At 37.2% G+C, this 19,486-nt stretch overlaps 1 protein-coding gene and 1 non-coding gene across 2 annotated transcripts; one reads left to right on the top strand and one right to left on the bottom strand.

The window, feature by feature from the left end:
* Nucleotides 1–3,489: 3,489 nt before the first annotated feature.
* On the bottom strand, nt 3,490–3,597 carry LOC130983877 (small nucleolar RNA R71). The gene has a single exon (XR_009087847.1). It is a non-coding gene; the product is annotated as a small nucleolar RNA R71 (small nucleolar RNA).
* An 8,740-nt stretch (nt 3,598–12,337) lies between these two features.
* On the top strand, nt 12,338–15,249 carry LOC130980631 (uncharacterized). The gene is made up of 6 exons (XM_057904290.1): nt 12,338–12,505; nt 12,618–12,704; nt 12,789–13,014; nt 13,106–13,482; nt 13,933–14,253; nt 14,998–15,249. Exons 1-6 carry the CDS (start codon nt 12,338–12,340, stop codon nt 15,247–15,249), a joined length of 1,431 nt encoding a protein of 476 aa, XP_057760273.1.
* Nucleotides 15,250–19,486: the final 4,237 nt, after the last annotated feature.

Below are 19,486 nucleotides of genomic sequence, written 5' to 3'. Positions count from 1 at the left end.
GGTTTCTCATAGTTTGAGAATCATAGTCTGATAAAGTGATGAGCGGACAATTTATACACTTTTTGGCATTGTTTTTAGTATGTTTTAGTTAGTTTTTATTATATTTTTATTAGTTTTTAGTTAAAATTCACTTTTCTGGACTTTACTATGAGTTTGTGTTTTTCTGTGATTTCAGGTATTTTCTGGCTGAAATTGAGGGACCTGAGCAAAAATCTGATTCAGAGGCTAAAAAGGACTGCAGATGTTGTTGGATTCTGACCTCCCTGCATCCGAAGTGAATTTTCTAGAGCTACAGAAGCCCAATTGGCGCGCTAGCAATTGCGTTGGAAAGTAGACATTCTGGGCTTTCCAGCAATATATAATAGTCCATACTTTGCCCGATATTTGATGGCCCAAACAGGCATTCCAAATCAGCTCAAGAATTTTGGCGTTAAACGCCGGAACTGGCACAAGAATGGGAGTTAAACGCCCAAACTGGCACAAAAGCTGGCGTTTAACTCCAAAAAAAGTCTCTACATACGAAAGCTTCAATGCTCAGCCCAAGCACACACCAAGTGGGCCCGGAAGTGGATTTTTTATGTCATTTACTCATTTCTGTAAACCCTAAGCTACTAGTTCTCTATAAGTAGGACCTTTTTGCTATTGTATTTTCATCTTTGGACATCTAGTTCTTAGATCATGGGGGCTGGCCTCACGGCCATGCCTAGACCTTGTTCTTATGTATTTTCAATGGTGGAGTTTCTACACACCATAAATTAAGGTGTGGAGCTCCGCTGTACCTCGAGTATTAATGCAATTACTATTGTTCTTCTATTCAATTCAGCTTATTCTTGTTCTAAGATATTCATTCGTACCCAAGAACATGATGAATGTGATGATTATGTGATGCTCATCATCATTCTCACTTATGAACGTGTGCCTGACAACCACTTCCGTTCTACAAGCAAACAAGGCTTGAATGTTTATCTCTTGAATTCCTTAATCGGAATCTTCGTGGTATAAGCTAGAATTGATGGCGGCATTCAAGAGAATCCGGAAGGTCTAAACCTTGTCTGTGGTATTCTGAGTAGGATTCAAGGATTGAATGACTGTGACGAGCTTCAAACTCGCGATTGTGGGTCGTTAGTGACAGACGCAAAATAATCACTGGATTCTATTCCGACATGATCGAGAACCGACAGCTGAATAGCCGTGCTGTGACAGAGCACGTTGAACATTTTCACTGAGAGGACGGGACTGTAGCCATTGACAACGGTGATGCCCAACATACAGCTTGCCATGGAAAGGAGTAAGAAGGATTGGATGAAGACAGTAGGAAAGCAGAGAGACGGAAGGGACAAAGCATCTCCACACGCTTATCTGAAATTCTCACCAATGAATTACATAAGTATCTCTATCCTTATTTTATGTTTTAATCATTAATCCTCCATAACCATTTGAATCCGCCTGACTGAGATTTACAAGATGACTATAGCTTGCTTCATACCAACAATCTCCGTGGGATCGACCCTTACTCGCGTAAGGTTTATTACTTGGACGACCCAGTGCACTTGCTGGTTAGTTGTGCGAAGTTGTGATAAAGAGTTGAGATTGCAATTCAACGTACCATGTTGATGGCGCCATTGTGATAAAGAGTAACATTGCATGATTCCTGGAATTCTTATTAAAAATTTTGAATCTCTTTATCATCTTTTCCATATAATTTTTGAAAAAACACAAAAAAATTATAAAATCTTAAAATAAAAAATATTTTATGTTTCTTGTTTGAGTCTAGTGTCTAATTTTAAGTTTGGTGTCAATTGCATGTTTCTGTTCTTCTTGCATTTTTAGAATTCATGCATGTGTCTTCATTAATCTTCAAGTTGTTCTTGATGATTTCCTTGCTCTGATCTTTAAATTCTCTTGTCTCGAGTGTTTTGTTGTTTCTCATATGCATTCTCAATTTGTTAGTGTCAGTAGTATACAAACTTCTAAGTTTGGTGTCTTGCATGCATTGTTTATTTGATCTTAGTTGCATTTTGATTATTCCTCATCATTAAAAATTCAAAAAAAAATTTTAATCTGTGTCTTTTCAAGTCAATAATACAGAGAATTGAAGATTCAGAACATACAGCAGAGGAATTACATAGAAAAAGCTGGGCGTTCAAAATGCCCAGTGAGAAAGGAAAACTTGCGTTTAAACGCCAGCCAGGGTACCTGGCTGGGCGTTTAACACCCAAAAGGGTAGCATTTTGGGCGTTAAACGCCAGAATGTATACCACTCTGGGCGTTTAACGCCAGGATGGCACAAGAGGGAAGATTTTGTTTTTAATTCATAATTTTTCAAAATCAAATCTTTTTCAAATCATATCTTTTCAATCATATATTTTCAAAATCAATTTCTTTCCACTTTTCAAAAATACTTGCTAACAATTAATGATTTGATTCAACATTTCAAGTATGTTGCCTTTTCTGTTGAGAAAGGTTTAATGTCTGAATCATATCTTTTAAATTTCTTGTTAGCCAAGTCATTAATTTTAAAAAATCAAATCTTTTTAAATTGTTTTTCCATCATATCTTTTCAATCATATCTTTTCAATCACATCTTTTTCAAAATTAATTTTCAATCATATCTTTTTTATTTCTACTTTCAAAAAAAATCTTGTTCAAAAATCACTTTATTTCTTTTCCAACTTTAGTTTTCGAAAATCATCTATCAAATTTTCAAAATTTCTTTTAATTATTTTAAAATCTTTTACTTTAATTTCAAAAATTCTTCCCCTCTTCTCACATCCTTCTATTTATGGACTAACACTCCTCCTCAATGCACAACTCGAACCCTATCTCTCTTGATAAGTTTGAATTCTTCTACCTCCTCCTTCTATTCTTCTTTTCCTCTGACATCTCAAGGAATCTCTATACTGTGACATAGAAGATTCCATATTTTCTTGTTCTCTTCTCTTTCATATGAGCAGGAGCAAAGACAAAAGCATTCTTGTTGAGGCTGACCCTGAACCTGAAAGGACCTTGAAGCGAAAGCTAAGAGAAGCTAAAGCACTACTCTCTGTAGAGGACCTAACAGAAATCTTCAAATAAGAAGAAGACATGGCAGCCGAAAACAACAACAATGCCAACAATGCAAGGAAGGTACTGGGTGACTTTACTGCACCTACTCCCGACTTCTATGGGAGAAGCATCTCTATCCCTACCATTGGAGCAAACAACTTTGAGCTTAAGCCTCAATTAGTTTCTCTAATGCAACAGAATTGCAAGTTCCATGGACTTCTATTGGAAGATCGTCATCAGTTTTTAGTTGAATTCTTGTAAATCTGTGACACTGTCAAGACCAATGGGGTTGACCCTGAGGTCTACAGACTTATGCTATTCCCTTTTGCTGTAAGAGACAGGGCTAGGATATGGTTGGACTCACAACCTAAAGAAAGCTTGAACTCTTAGGAAAAGCTAGTCAATGCCTTCTTGGCAAAGTTCTTTCCACCTCAAAAATTGAGTAAGCTTAGAGTGGAAGTCCAAACCTTCAGACAGAAAGAAGGTGAATCCCTCTATGAAGCTTGGGAAAGATACAAACAATTGATCAGAAAGTGTCCTTCTGACATGCTTTCTGAATGGAGCATCATAGGTATCTTCTATGATGGTCTGTCTGAACTGTCCAAGATATCATTGGACAGCTCTGCTGGAGAATCTCTTCATCTGAAGAAGACGCCTGCAGAAGCTCAAGAACTCATTGAAATGGTTGCAAATAACCAATTCATGTACACTTCTGAAAGGAATCCTGTGAACAATGGGACGAATCAGAAGAAAGGAGTTCTTGAGATTGATACTCTGAATGCCATATTGGCTCAGAACAAAATATTGACTCAGCAAGTCAATATGATTTCTCAAAGTCTGTCTGGAATGCAAGCTGCACCAGGCAGTACTAAGGACGCTTCATCTGAAGAAGAAGCTTATGATCCTGAGAACCCATCAATGGAATAGGTTAATTACATGGGAAAACCCTATGGAAACACCTATAATCCTTCATGGAGAAATCATCCAAATCTCTCATGGAAGGATCAACAGAGACCTCAACAAGGTTTCAACAACAATAATGGTGGAAGAAACAGGTTTGGCAATGGCAAGCCTTTTCCATCATCTTCTCAGCAACAGACAGAGAATTCTAAGCAGAGCCACTCTGACTTAGCAACCATGGTCTCTGATCTAATCAAAACCACTTAAAGTTTCATGACTGAAATAAGGTCCTCCATTAGAAACTTGGAGGCACAAGTGAGTCAGCTGAGTAAGAAAGTTACTGAACTCCCTCCTAGTACTCTTCCAAGCAATACAGAAGAAAATCCAAAAGGAGAGTGCAAGGCTATCAACATGGCCGAATTTGGAGAGGAAGAAGAGGCAGTGATCGCCAATGAGGAAGACTTCAATGGACGTCCACTGGCCTCCAATGAGTTTCCTAATGAGGAATCATGGGAATCTGAGGCTCACACTGAGACCATAGAGATTCCATTGGAATTACTTCTGCCATTCATGAGTTCTGATGAGTATTCTTCCTCTGAAGAGGACGAAGATGTCACTGAAGAGCAAGTTGCTAAGTACCTTGGAGCAATCATGAAGCTAAATGACAAGTTATTTGGTAATGAGACTTGGGAGGATGAACCCCCTTTGCTCACCAAAGAATTGGATGACTTGACTAGGCAGAGATTACCTCAAAAGAGACAGGACCCTGGAAAGTTCTCAATACCTTGTACCATAGGCACCATGACCTTTGAGAAGGCTCTGTGTGACCTAGGGTCAAGCATAAACCTCATGCCTCTCTCTGTAATGGAGAAGCTAGGGATCTTTGAGGTGCAAGCTGCAAGAATCTCACTAGAGATGGCATACAATTCAAGAAAACAAGCTTATGGACTTGTAGAGGATGTTCTGGTAAAGGTTGAAGACCATTACATCCCTGCTGATTTCATAGTCCTAGAGACTGGAAAGTGCATGGATGAATCCATCATCCTTGGCAGACCCTTCCTAGCCACAGCAAAGGCTGTGATTGATGTTGACAAAGGAGAATTGATTATTCAAGTGAATGAAGAATCCTTTGTGTTTAAGGCTCAAGGATATCCCTCTGTAACCATGGAGAGGAAGCATGAAGAGCTTCTCTCAAAACAGAGTCAAACAGAGCCCCCACAGTCAAACTTTAAGTTTGGTGTTGGGAGGTTCCAACATTGCTCTGAGTATCTGTGAGGCTCCATGAGAGCCCACTGTCAAGCTACTGACATTAAAGAAGCGCTTGTTGGGAGGCAACCCAATGTTATATTTATCTATTTTCCTTTGCTATTTTATGTTTTCTATAGGTTGATGATCATGGAAAGTCACAAAATTAATTGATAAAGCAAAAACAGAATGAAAAACAGAAAGAAAAAAAACAGCACACCCTAGAGGAAAATCTGCTGGCATTTAAATGCCAGTGAAGATAGCAGAATGGGCGTTTAACGCCCAGTCTGGCACCATTCTGGGCGTTTAACGCCAGAAAGGGGCACCAGACTGGCGTTTAACGCCATGAATGGGCACCAAGCTGGCGTTAAACGCCAGAAATGGGCACCAGCCCGGCGTTTAATTCCAGGATTGGCAGAAGGAGCATTTTTGCTCGCCACTTGGTGCAGGGATGAATTATCCTTGACACCTCAGGATCTGTGGACCCCACAGGATCCCCACCTACCCCACCACTCTCTCTCTTCTTCACCCATTCACCAATCACCTCAACACCCCTTCCCCAAAAACCCCTCACCTATCAAATCCCACCATTCTCTTCACCACTCACATCCATTCTTCATAAAACCCCACCTACCTCACCATTCAAATTCAAACCACTTTTCCTCCCAAACCCACCCATAATGGCCGAACCTTACCCCTCTCTCTATCCCTATATAAACCCATCTTCACTCCTTCATTTTTACACAACCTACACACTACTTCTCCCCCTTGGCCGAAAAAACAAAGCCACCTACATCTCCTCTATTTCTTCTTCTACTACTCTCTTCTTTCTTCTTTTGCTCGAGGACGAGCAAACCTTCTAAGTTTGGTGTGGTAAAAGCTTTGCTTTTTGTTTTTCCATAATCATTTATGGCATCTAAGGCCGGAGAAACCTCTAGAAAGAGGAAAGGGAAGGCAAAAGCTTCCACCTCCGAGTCATGGGAGATGGAGAGATTCATCTCAAGGGTGCATCAAGACCACTTCTATGAAGTTGTGGCCATGAAGAAGGTGATCCCAGATGTCCCTTTCAAACTCAAAAAGAGTTAATATCCGGAGATCCGACATGAGATCCAAAGAAGAGGTTGGGAAGTTCTTACCAACCTCATTCAACAAGTCGGAATCTTAATGGTTCAAGAGTTCTATGCCAATGCATGGATCACCAAGAACCATGATCAAAGTGTGAACCCGGACCTAAAGAATTGGCTTACAATGGTTCGGAGGAAATGCTTAGATTTTAGTCCGAAAAATGTAAGGTTGGCAATCAACTTGCCCATGATGCAAGGAGATGAACACCCTTACACTAGAAGGGTCAACTTTGATCAAAGGTTGGACCAAGTCCTCATAGACATTTGTGAAGAGGGCGCTCAATGGAAGAGAGATTCAAGAGGGAAGCCGGTTCAACTGAGAAGGCATGACCTCAAGCCCGTAGCTAGGGGATGGTTGGAGTTTATCCAACGCTCAATCATTCCCACTAGCAACCGGTCCCAAGTTACTATAGACCGGGCTATCATGATTCATAGCATCATGATTGGAGAGGAAGTAGAAGTTCATGAGGTTATATCCCAAGAACTTTATAAGGTGGCGGACAAGTCCTCTACTTTGGCAAGGTTAGCCTTCCCTCATCTTATTTGTCACCTCTGTAATTCAGTTGGAGTTAACATAGAGGGAGACATCCTCATTGATGAGGACAAGCCCATCACTAAGAAAAGGATGGAGCAAACAAGAGATCCCACTCATCATGAAATCCCTGAGATGCCTCAAGGGATGCACTTTCCTCCACAAAACTATTGGGAGCAAATCAACACCTCCCTAGAAGAATTGAGTTCCAACATGGGACAACTAAGGGTGGAGCACCAAGAACATTCCATCCTCCTCCATGAAATTAGAGAAGATCAAAGAATCATGAGAGAGGAGCAACAAAGGCAAGGGAGAGACATTGAGGAGCTCAAGCGCTCCATAAGATCTTCAAGAGGAAGAACAAGCCGCTATCACTAAGGTGGACCCGTTCTTTAATCCCCTTGTTCTTTATTTTTCTGTTTTTTTCAAAAATTATGCTTTATGTTTTATTTATGTTTGTGTCTTATGATCATCAGTGTCTTAGTGTCTAGGCCTTAAAGTTATGAATGTCCTATGAATCCATCACCTTTCTTAAATGAAAAATGTTCTTAATTGAAAAAGAGAAGAATTGCATGAATTCTAAATTTTATAACAGATTAATTATTTTGATGTGGTGGCAATACTTTGACTTCTGAATGTATGCTTGAACAGTGCATATGTCTTTTGAATTTGTTGTTCATGAATGTTGGCTCTTGAAAGAATTATGAAAAAGGAGACATGTTCCTGAGGATCTGAAAAATCATAAAAATGATTCTTGAAGCAAGAAAAAGCAGTGAATACAAAAAAAAGAGAGGTTATGTGCGAAAAAAAAGAGAGAGAAAGCAAGCAGAAAAAGCCAATAGGCAAGGGTAAAAATAAAGTCGTGATCCAAGGCAAAAAGAGTGTGCTTAAGAACCCTGGACACCTCTAATTGGAGACTCTAGCAAAGCTGAGTCACAATCTGAAAAGGTTCACCCAGTTATATGTCTATGGCATGTATGTATCCGGTGGTAATATTGGAAGACAGAGTGCTTTGGGCCACGGCCAAAACTCATAAAGTAGCTGTGTTCAAGAATCATCATACTTAACTAGGAGAATCAATAACACTATCTGGATTCTGAGTTCCTATAGAAGCCAATCATTCTGAATTTCAAAGGATAACGTGAGATGCCAAAACTGTTCAGAGGCAAAAAGCTAAAAGCCCCGCTCATCTAAATTAATACTGATCTTCATAGATGTTTTTGGAATTCATTGCATATTCTCTTCTTTTTATCTTATTTGATTTTCAGTTGCTTGGGGACAAGCAACAATTTAAGTTTGGTGTTGTGATGAGCGGATAATTTATACACTTTTTGGCATTGTTTTTAGTATGTTTTTAGTATGTTTTAGTTAGTTTTTATTATATTTTTATTAGTTTTTAGTTAAAATTCACTTTTCTGGACTTTACTATGAGTTTGTGTATTTTTCTGTGATTTCAGGTATTTTCTGGCTGAAATTGAGGGACCTGAGCAAAAATCTAATTCAGAGGCTGAAAAGGACTGCAGATGCTGTTGGATTCTGACCTCCTTGCACTCAAAGTGGATTTTCTGGAGCTACAGAAGCCCATTTAACACGCTCTCAATTGTGTTGGAAATTAGACATCCTGGGATTTCCAGCAATGTATAATAGTTCATACTTTGCCTGAGATTTGTTGGCCCAATTAGGCATTCCAAGTCAGCTCAAGAATTTTGGCGTTAAACGCCGGAACTGGCACAAGAATGGGAGTTAAACGCCCAAACTGGCGCAAAAGATGGCGTTTAACTCCAAGAAAAGTCTCTACACATGAAAGCTTCAATGCTCAGCCCAAGCACACACCAAGTGGGCCCGAAATTGGATTTTTTATGTCATTTACTCATTTCTGTAAACCCTAAGCTACTAGTTCTCTATAAGTAGGACCTTTTTGCTATTGTATTTTTATCTTTAGATGTCTAGTTCTTAGATCATGGGGGCTGGCCTCACGGCCATGCCTAGACCTTGTTCTTATGTATTTTCAACGGTGGAGTTTCTACACACCATAGATTAAGGTGTGGAGCTCCGCTGTACCTCGAATATTAATGCAATTACTATTGTTCTTCTATTCAATTCAGCTTATTCTTGTTCTAAGATATTCATTCGTACCCAAGAACATGATGAATGTGATGATTATGTGACGCTCATCATCATTCTCACTTATGAACGTGTGCCTGACAACCACTTCCGTTCTACAAGCAAACAAGGCTTGAATGTTTATCTCTTGGATTCCTTAATCGGAATCTTCGTGGTATAAGCTAGAATTGATGGCGGCATTCAAGAGAATCCGGAAGGTCTAAACCTTGTCTGTGGTATTCTGAGTAGGATTCAAGGATTGAATGACTGTGATGAGCTTCAAACTCGCGATTGTGGGGCGTTAGTGACAGATGCAAAAGAATCACTGGATTCTATTCTGACATGATCGAGAACCGACAGCTGAATAGCCGTGCTGTGACAGAGCGCGTTGAACATTTTCACTGAGAGGACGGGACTGTAGCCATTGACAACGGTGATGCCCAACATACAGCTTGCCATGGAAAGGAGTAAGAAGGATTGGATGAAGACAGTAGGAAAGCACAGAGACGGAAGGGACAAAGCATCTCCATACGCTTATCTGAAATTCTCACCAATGAATTACATAAGTATCTCTATCTTTATTTTATGTTTTAATCATTAATCCTTCATAACCATTTGAATCCGCCTGACTGAGATTTACAAGATGACTATAGCTTGCTTCATACCAACAATCTCCGTGGGATCGACCCTTACTCGCGTAAGGTTTATTACTTGGACGACCCAGTGCACTTGCTGGTTAGTTGTGCGAAGTTGTGATAAAGAGTTGAGATTGCAATTGAGCGTACCATGTTGATGGTGCCATTGATGATCACAATTCTGCGCACCATAAAGCAATTGCTGCTTTTTTATGTAAAAATGGTTTGACTAAATTTATTTATATATTTTTTTATAAAACATAAGTTGTACTTGATAGAATGCTTAATCAGATTTAAAGAAGAGGGGGAATCAGTATAACTGAGTGTGATTCATTTCCTAGATATAAGATTTGCAGTGTTTATTTTAAATGTGTAACTCTGGATACAGTCACCTAAAAATAGGAAAATGTTCTTTTACAACAAGCTTGTTTTTAAAGCAAGGGAAAAATGTATATTTTCTATATCTTTAAAATCTTATATGCGAGTGTTTACTTCTAAGACGTAAGGATAAAATATTATTTGCTAATCTAGAAGTGTGTATAAGGTTGTAAATTGTAATTCTCCCTGAGTAAGAATATGTACAAGTTAATATATGCTTTACGCATGCAAGTGTGGACCCACTTATACTTGAGAACAGAATTTGCTATGAAGGCAGAGTAAAAAGAAGGATTTTGCATCTAACAATGCAAGTTTGGTAGTTTACCTTTTCACAATTAACATACAAACCAAGATTCCCAGTTCATGAGTAATATTTGCTATATGGCAATTGAAGTTTCTAATCATATAAACAGTAGGAGAATCATACTCTCACAAAATTTGAATATATTCTTAACAAATAAACTTGTTTTTCATTATTTGAAAAAGAGTGTATATTAATCCTCTTTCATATATGTACGAATTTTACATTGAAATGTTTAATCTATCTCTTTTTCTCTTAAAATAGTGGAAACAAATATATCATTTTAAAGAGTAAGATTATTTTATGACATGATTAGGAATTTAAAATATACGAAAATGCTAGAAAATGAAATGGAATATAGTAATTTGCGCAGGATCAAATGCTTTAAATTTGGGAAAGGAATTAAACGAAGATACTAAAACCCCATTGCAAATAGAGTTAAAGAACCCAAATTGTTTATGTGCTTCACGTTCTCAATTTAAACCTAAATTGTTTATGTACTTCTCATCTCTTGTATTTTCTCCTTTTTTTTTCCTTTTGGAAGAGTTTGATGTGGTTAAAGTACTTGAAAAAGTCACTTCCATCATATGAAATGAGAGAGGAAAATCAATATTATCATTTTTGTTATGTTTCTATTGTATTTCCTATTTGGAGAAGTAAATAGAGTTACAGTCTTTTGATTCCAATTTCTTATTCTTGTTTTTGGTTCTAAGAAGATATCAGATTTTGCATGAAGAAGTGTCAGATTTATTTGAATGTTTATGCATTTTTATTTCGCGAGTTCTGCTCTGTGGATTTCGTTAATTGTATATTTGTCTTATTAATTAAACTAGGAAGTATTGGGGTTCCTACAATACCAGAATTTAAATGAGACTTCCACTGTGAGAATAATAAGTATATGCGTCTCCTTAGCTTTTTGTGTATTAAAACATTATATTGTAGCTTATGTTTTGAAGTTTGCCTTCTATGGCATAGGCCAAAATAATAGTATTCTGATGCAAAAATAATAATGAGATGTACTGATTTAAAATTCAATCTTGCTCCACAATTATCAAGAATCATCAATGCATGATCAGTTTGCAAATCAAAAAATGCTAGCCATAACTTTCCATGCATAGAGATTTGCCTTTTAGTGCTGGTGTTGCTTAAGTTCTGTCTTGGTTAAGGTGTGAGAATTTTGTATTTAGGACCTGCAAGATGTCTTGAGTGGATATTGAGATTTGTATAATAGTGTGTGAGGGATAGTCAGATTGGGTCAAAACTTACCTTATTTTACCTATTGCCATCTTTAGTGGCTGCCAAGAAAACTGAGATGATATCAAATATACTGGCAAATTAAAGGAATGAGGGATAAGTCTACACTCCATAAACTATAATTTTGAAATATTTGATAATTTCATACAGCACTACAGCAGCAGTTTTGTGATAGTACACATGATGAATTCGGTTTATATTATACTCTCTTTAAATATTAGACTTCTAGTTTTAGCTCAAATATAATTATTATTATTGTCATTTATCTATTGACGGATTAATTGAAATGAAGATTATGGAAGCAGGCATTTCGTTAATTCAAGCCTTTTGTAGAAATTATGAATTACTTAAGGAGTATAATTTTTTAATTAATTAAAACATGGTCGGTTGATCTCATTCTTATCTTCCACTCTAAATCTAACACAAATCAAACAATTTTTATGTACATACTCTCTTTGCAAATAAATGCTATATTATATCATACTCTCTTTATATACATACTCTGTTATGATAAACTTCAATATATATGATTAGATCTAGATAGTGATAACTATCTTTTGGTTTTAGTATCTTGATCTTGTTTTTGGTCCTAAGATATAGCAGATCATCAAGTATTGTTAGATTTCTTTAAATGTTTATGTAATTTTTGATGTAATGATTTTGCTAGGAAGAAATGGAGCGGTCTAAAATTATTAAGCGATGCGTGTCTTTTTATGAAGATATGAGATCTAACCATGAAGACTTGATGTTGTTCTTTGTGCTTATGCTATTTGTTTATTTTAGAGATAGAACTAGTGGCCAATTATCGTTAGGAGGAAGAATGAATAGTAGAGTTAGACGTGAGGCTTTAGAGCGTATCGTTGGTGAGGGTTATAGGAATTGTATATGGGAGTTGAGAATGAACACAAATGCCTTTGCTAATTTGTGTGAGTTGCTCCAAGTTCAAGGAGGACTTACCGAGGATGGTCATGTAAGCCTGCCGGAGCAGGTTGCGACTTTCTTAATTATCTTAGCGCATCACAAAAAAAAATCGTAGTCTGCAGGTTAGATTTTGTAGGTCCGGTGAGACAGTTAGTAAGTATTTTAATAAAGTTTTGAAGGCTGTGATACGGATTCAAAGCATTTTATTTGCCAAGGCTACACTAGTTGAAGAGGATTGTGGTGACCCCACATGGAGAAAGTTTAAGGTAGAGCTTATTCGATGTTGTGTATGTTTGGGTATTTTCTGAAGGATTCTATATCTGAGTATCATAACTTTCTATGGATGATAGGGTTGCTTGGGAGCATTAGATGGCATTTATATAGAGGTGACAGTCCCCGAGTCGGAGAAGGCAAGATACCGAACAAGAAAGGGTAAAATCTGCACCAATGTCTTAGGTGTGTGTAACCGAGAGATGGGTTTTGTCTATGTACTCAGTGGATGGGAGGGATCGGCGTCTGATTCACGGGTACTTCGAGATGCAATAACTCGTCGTAATAGTCTTAAGATACCCCACGGTAATGATGCCATCTTTGGAGTTAAGCTTATAAAATTACCTTGAGTTCACGATAGCCAACGTCTTACCTTGTTTACGTTACTTGTCTATAGGTAACTACTATTTAGTTGATGCTGGTTACACAAATGGTCCGGGGTTTCTCGCACCGTATAGAGGCACTCGTTATCATGTAAGAGAGTGGGCCCAAGGAGCACGTGCACCACGCAATTACCAAGAATATTTTAATAGGGTGCATTCTTCCGCAAGGAATATCATTGAGCGATGCTTTGGTTTGCTGAAAAAGAGGTTGTCCATCTTAAGAAGCCCTAGTTTTTACCCTCTAAAGACACAATCTCAGATAATTATTGCCTGTTGTTTGCTGCAAAATTTCATTCGAAAGAGTATGGAGATGGATTCGGATGAGGAAGGTAGCATATTGGATGAATTTATGCCTGATGGAGACGAAGAACAGGATGGAATGATTGATGTGGTTGAAAACACGAATGAGTGGACTAACTGGCGTGACAACATAGCAATTGAGATGTATGAAGAGTGGCGTGCAAGTCGTATGGAGTAGTAAGAGTAGTGTAGAACAAACCCTGTAAGGGATTGAGTATTGTTGTAATGGCCAAATTTTAATTTGTATGACTTGTTTAGACGGGAAAAATAGTAATAGCTCATCTTCATTTGTAATGGCAACTTCTTGTTTGTGTTACTGTTTGCTGTTTTTTATCATATGTAATGGCAACTACTTGTTTTACTATTTTTAGTATTTTGTTATTTTTTGCTGTTTCATTTGTAATGGCAATGACCTGTTTTGGAATTTTTAATATTTGTGTTATTTTTGCTGTTTCATTCGTAATGGCAACTACCTCTATCATGTTAAGTTATTTTAATTTAGATAATTTATGCACAGTTTGGATTATGATAATTTTGGTAGGTGAATATGGAGAACAAGCTTATTTGGAGTGATGAAGAGACTAACGCTTTTGTTGGCTTCATGGAGGAGTTTGTCGCAGACGGTCAGAGGGCTGATTGTGGGCAGTTTAAACCCAGAACATTCGAGAAACTGGCTCTGAAGATGCTGGAGGCCTTCCCCGGTTGTACACTGACCGCGAAGCACTGCAAAAATAAGCACAAGCGGTTGAAGGAGAAGTATCAGTACGCCGCTGACATGCTTGCTTGTAGCGGATTCGGCTGGAACCATGACAAACAATGTGTGGAGGTTGATAGCAAAGATGTCCTTGATGCATGGTTGAAGGTGAGTATCATTCATATCTTTATTTAGTCTGAGCCAGTTTGTCCTTCTTGAACAAGTCAAGTTAAATAATTCTGTAATAATTCAATCTATGATCAAGCTTTATGCTAGTATTCTTCTGATATAGAGAACTTTATTGAATTTCAATATATATTTGATGGGAATATGATTCTTTTATATTTGTAGTGTGAGTAATACAATTTCACAAACTCTAATTACAATAAGATCTGGAGTCAATGGATTGAATTAACCGAGGAATGAATTTGCGTGACAACATAGGCAGAATTATTTCACTTTTGCATAATGTACTCATATAGTAGTTAAAATTTGATGCAGTCTATGACTTAAATAAATTTGTTGGTAATTTATTGTTTCACTATTTATTTGGATACTTGTTCACAGGCAGAATTGTCCTCACTATGATTCACTCTCCTCACTTTTTGAAAGAGTCTACTTGCATGCTTTTTTTGGAGTTTTTTTTAATTGAATTTGGAAAGGGTAAAAATAGATAATAGAGAAATGGGTTCAGCTTCAAAGGCAGGAAATAGTAACTTTGATTACTTGTATTAGGTGTTATTCATGGGTGACTCTGGTGTTGGCAAGAGCAGCCTCCTTCTCTTCTTGCTTTCACATTAAGCAATGGAACATGCTCTATAATATATAAAAGCCTCAGCTATTCATGTATTTCATGTCTTTTGAATATTAACTTCATAAAAAATTTGTTAAATGCGGTTTATTTTTTCACAGGCACATCCGACCAAGTTCTACAGTCCTGGCAAGCCATTTTCTCTTTTTCACCGAATGGAGGGTATATTTGGCAGGGATAGAGCCACAGGAGCAGCAGCAGTTAGTGGTTTTGATGCAGAGGAACAGGTTAATGAAGAGACAGAAGACACTGCAGTTGGATTTGATGAGTCTGATATGTCTCCATATCCAGACAACGGCGGAGGGCCAGCAATCAAAGACAAGCATCACAATCTGAAGCAGGTGCGAGTGTAGGAAGCACAAGGCGATATGGGAGGAAGAGAAAACAACTTGACGTACTGGAGAGGATGGCCGACCATATATATTCAGCAATCTTCAGCTGACCAAAGGAAGAATGCCCAACTGATAGCTGATGCCATTGTTGGTGTGAACGAGAAGTGGAAGGTTAGCGAGAAGCTCACACAGCTTGGGTTCGGTGACGACGAGGTGGTGAGGGCGATTTTGAAGTTCGCTGAAAGTCCTAACGTGTATGCACACTTTTGGGGCTTGTCAGATTCACAGATGATTGGCCTTGTTCGCTCTATTATATGAAGTTCACTGTTGGTTAAGGGTATTAGGTTTGGGTTGGGGTATTAAGTTTTTCACTGTAGGGTTTTAGGTCTTTGGGAGATGGTTATGTTTAAGATGATATAACGTACAAACTTATATTTGGTATGCAAACTCACCTTATTTTGGAAACACCTAACTATTTTGCTCTGTTCAGAATAGGTTTAGGTTCTTTGTACAGTTTTACTGGTATTGTAGTGTGTCCTTTATTTTGGTGGTTTGAGCAGGAATTGTTTACTACGTACAATATTTATAGTCATGATCATGTTAATGATAATTATCTTAGATTTTGGTCAGCAACTGTCCCATTCTTATAATTTGTAGTTCTCAATAATGCAGTTCTTCTTCTAGTCTTTGCTTTTGTTAATTTTCTTTAAGCCACAATTATATCTACTTAATTTCACACTTACCGCTATCAGCAACTTATGTATTTAACATTCATATCACGTGTCTCAATTATTACAGGATCACAACACCAAGAGCAAGCCTTTCAATTCTTTATGGAAGAAAAAAACTTATTTCTCATTAACTCTTTAAATATTGGTTTAAGATGAGAATGTCACCATCTCTGTTATTCAAGAAGAAGTAGTGGTAACATAAGATAAATAATAATTTATTTACATAGAATGGTAGTTTCTTATTAACCTTATTACATAAAAATTTATCCACTTTCAAAACATCAACAAATGCAGCACATGAGACAATATGTCACACTCGTTTTGAGTTGGTGCCTCTTTGCAAACTGTGCCACTCACTCTCACTCTCAGCCACATTGCAAGCCCCCCCCTCTTTTTTCTCATTGCACTATTAGACCCATTTTTTCTTCTTTCTTCTTGTGTTCTAACTTCTAATGCCACTCATCGTCGTACCATTCTGCCTTAGCAATTTTTCTATTTCTTTCTCCCGTTATGTTGCCGCTGCCATACAAACCACTTGTGAATCTTCTACTTGTGAAAGCCATTGTTAACCAGGCTATACCTTAAACAGTCAGCAAAAATTATTTAACATGTTAACAACAAATAGTAACACAACACAAGAACGGATCAACTAATCGAAATAAAATGCACCAACGAATCTAATCAAAATAATTTTTCCAATTCAATATATCTTATTGCAATTTGTAAGAACGGGAAAGACCACTTCTGCCTACATCCACCTTTTAATTTCTCCCAGAACCGTTAACAGAGAACAGAAAGCCCAAAATGGTAAATTAATACAAAAACATAAAAGCTAAAATATTAAGAAGAAGCACAAAAAATGCAACAAACCCAACAAAGAATTACAAGCCTAATTAACAAATAATGCTAAAGTCCATGCTTTTATAATGTACATAATGTCAGTACTAGTAGCAACTTTTCAAACCATGCTTGTTAATAAACAATAAAACAACACGTGTGTTTAATAGAACCAATTATTTGATAGTAAATAGCTATCAGGAACAGTTTTCAAGATGAAGAGGAAGGAAATGTGATCAAGACTGAATGCTTGTCAATTCATTTAATGAAAAATAGTGTTTGTTACAATAAGAGCAGTACATAGACTTTGTGAATTGTAATAATGCTCTGTGGATAGATAAACTGTGCCTTTAAAACAAGGGAGAAACACACTAGGTGGTAACCATTAATATAAAAGCACTAGTGTATAAGAATCTGCAACTCTTGACAGCAACAATTCAATAAACAATTGTGAAAATCAGATTGAGAAGTTAAGAAGGAAATAACAAACTTCACTAACTACTAATTCAGGCAAGATACAATTAACAAACAAACTAACTAATGTCTAATCTTTTGTATTTAAAATCAAATATTGGTGCCTCTAGCTTTTCCAATAAATTTTCATACAACAGTGAGTACTAATTTCGATAACAAAAAAGGGTCACAACAAGAACATAATTATGATAAACAGCTCTCAAATAATCTTTTTTATTTTCTATACAGTAATCGTCAAAAATAAATTTTAAAAAATAGCAATCACAAATTTACAAATCGGCAATTAACAAGCACAAGTAAGTTGGAAAAAAATTATGATACACAAACAATGGAATCAGCAATCAGCAATCACACATTCCCAAATCTTTAAAAAAGATGACACAGAATTCATAAATCTGCAAATGAGGGCAAATAAGAACTCGGATATAACAACTTCAGAAATCTTCAACATTTGAAGCACAAATCATCAATTTTAAGCAAATCAGGGCAAATGTCAATTCATCCAACGAGGAATTTAAACGTTCTCATCAACATGCCGACAAATCAGAAGGTGAGGATTTCACAAATCAGAAAATGGGGGAATCAAAAATCCCTCCTGAACTTCACAGAATTAACAAGCAAATAACTTAAATTGAAAGAACATACCAGCTTCGTTGACAGAGAAACAATGGAGACCAGACGCACAGCTCTGAGACGCTGGTGACGCAGACCCACCGGCGTGGATACACCAGCAGCGTCACAATCCGAGGGTGGCAACTGGGGCCACGAAGATGAACCAAGGAGAACTAGAGAGGCGCCACCGTAGTTTCCACCATTGGAGGTGCTACTTGCAGCAGGTCAGGCTCCAGGAGTTCACGCCAGAGAAGAGGAGAAACGGTATAGAAGAGGAAAAAAGGGGTTAGGGTTGGATGCTGATGAAAATGAAATTGTGTTTCGGGTAAGGGTTCTTAATTTAAATTAAGGGTATTTTAGTAATTTTACCTATTTCATCTCCAATTTTTATTTCGAATCAAACAGGATACTGAGACATAAATTAGTCTTGTACACTTTCACACCAAACACAATACTAATACTTATTTATGTCTCTGTCTCTTGGTCTCTGTCTCTCTGTGTCTGTCTCTTGGTCTCTGTCTCGCAAACAAACGCTACCTAAAAGAACTAACAAATGATCAAAAAGGAAATTAATGCAAGGCCAAAAGGAAACGAGATCAAAACTTAGTGAAAATGTGATAAAAGCATAAAAGAGCCTTGACTTGCGAATGAGAATTAAGGAATCTTATCATCTTCATAACCACAACTATGGCAACTATGATGAGTTAATCTCGCTTCGTCAACCACTAACGTCGAGGAGTAAGTCAAGCAAGCATAATTTACCTTAATCCATAAGTCCTACCTAACTTACTAATTATTTAGTAAAAAGCTAGTGTCAATGGAAACAAGAATCAACTAACAACCCAAGAATTACCACTAAATATCGGACATTATGACTCTAGTATCCTAGAAACTCATTTCCCAAGCTAAGGTGTAAAAATCTACTCAAAACTCATAATTGGCATTTTCACAAACACCTTGTGGGCATAAAAGCAAAACATGTAAAATTGCAAAGGAAAAAAGAAAAACCAACTATTCACAATATCAACAATATCAACAATATAAACTCAATCAAGCAAGTATAAATCATAAAACATGAAATTCATCAACCAAAACTTCAAGAAATCAAAATTGCATATATTAACAAAGTAACTTGAACAAGAAAAAAATGTAGCAAGAGTAGTGTAAATTAAAAAGGGAATTAAAGAGTACTTACAATGAGATAAGCAAAATCCAAGATCAAAACTTAAACTATAAATTTCTACAATGAAATTTAAGTAAACCCTAAGAGAGAAATGAAAGAACACTACTCTACACTACTCTTACTACTAATAAGGTGTTCTAACGGCTAAGTGAGCTCCCTTGATGTATGTTCATTTCCCTTTGATATAGCCTTCAATTTGGCTTCAGCAATTCCAAAAATTAGCCAAAAGGCCCCTACAATCGCAAGCCACATGCTTCATTAATGAATTCACACGCTGGGACTTGTGCGTATGCGCACTTACTGATTTTTTCACTTGTGCGTATGCACAGGAAGTTGTGCATACGCACACTTGACTGTGTGCTTCTCCTTTGTTTTCATCATGAAATCTCCCATTTTGCATGCTTCCTTCCACTTTTTCCGG

Source organism: Arachis stenosperma, chromosome 5 (assembly GCF_014773155.1).
Source record: "Arachis stenosperma cultivar V10309 chromosome 5, arast.V10309.gnm1.PFL2, whole genome shotgun sequence".
NCBI classification, from domain to species: Eukaryota; Viridiplantae; Streptophyta; class Magnoliopsida; order Fabales; family Fabaceae; genus Arachis; species Arachis stenosperma.
The sequence above is the reverse complement of the archived record's forward strand: the minus strand, read 5'-3'. Positions and strand labels throughout refer to the sequence as shown.

What these genes read in the sequence shown, in the direction of transcription:
- LOC130980631 (XM_057904290.1), top strand. Translation starts at nt 12,338, where the DNA reads ATGAATAGTAGAGTTAGACGTGAGGCTTTAGAGCGTATCGTTGGTGAG. An exon ending in AGGATGGAATGATTGATGTG is followed by an intron (nt 13,483 to 13,932) that starts GTTGAAAACACG and finishes TAATTTTGGTAG; the next exon opens with GTGAATATGGAGAACAAGCT. An exon ending in TCCTTGATGCATGGTTGAAG is followed by an intron (nt 14,254 to 14,997) that starts GTGAGTATCATT and finishes ATTTTTTCACAG; the next exon opens with GCACATCCGACCAAGTTCTA.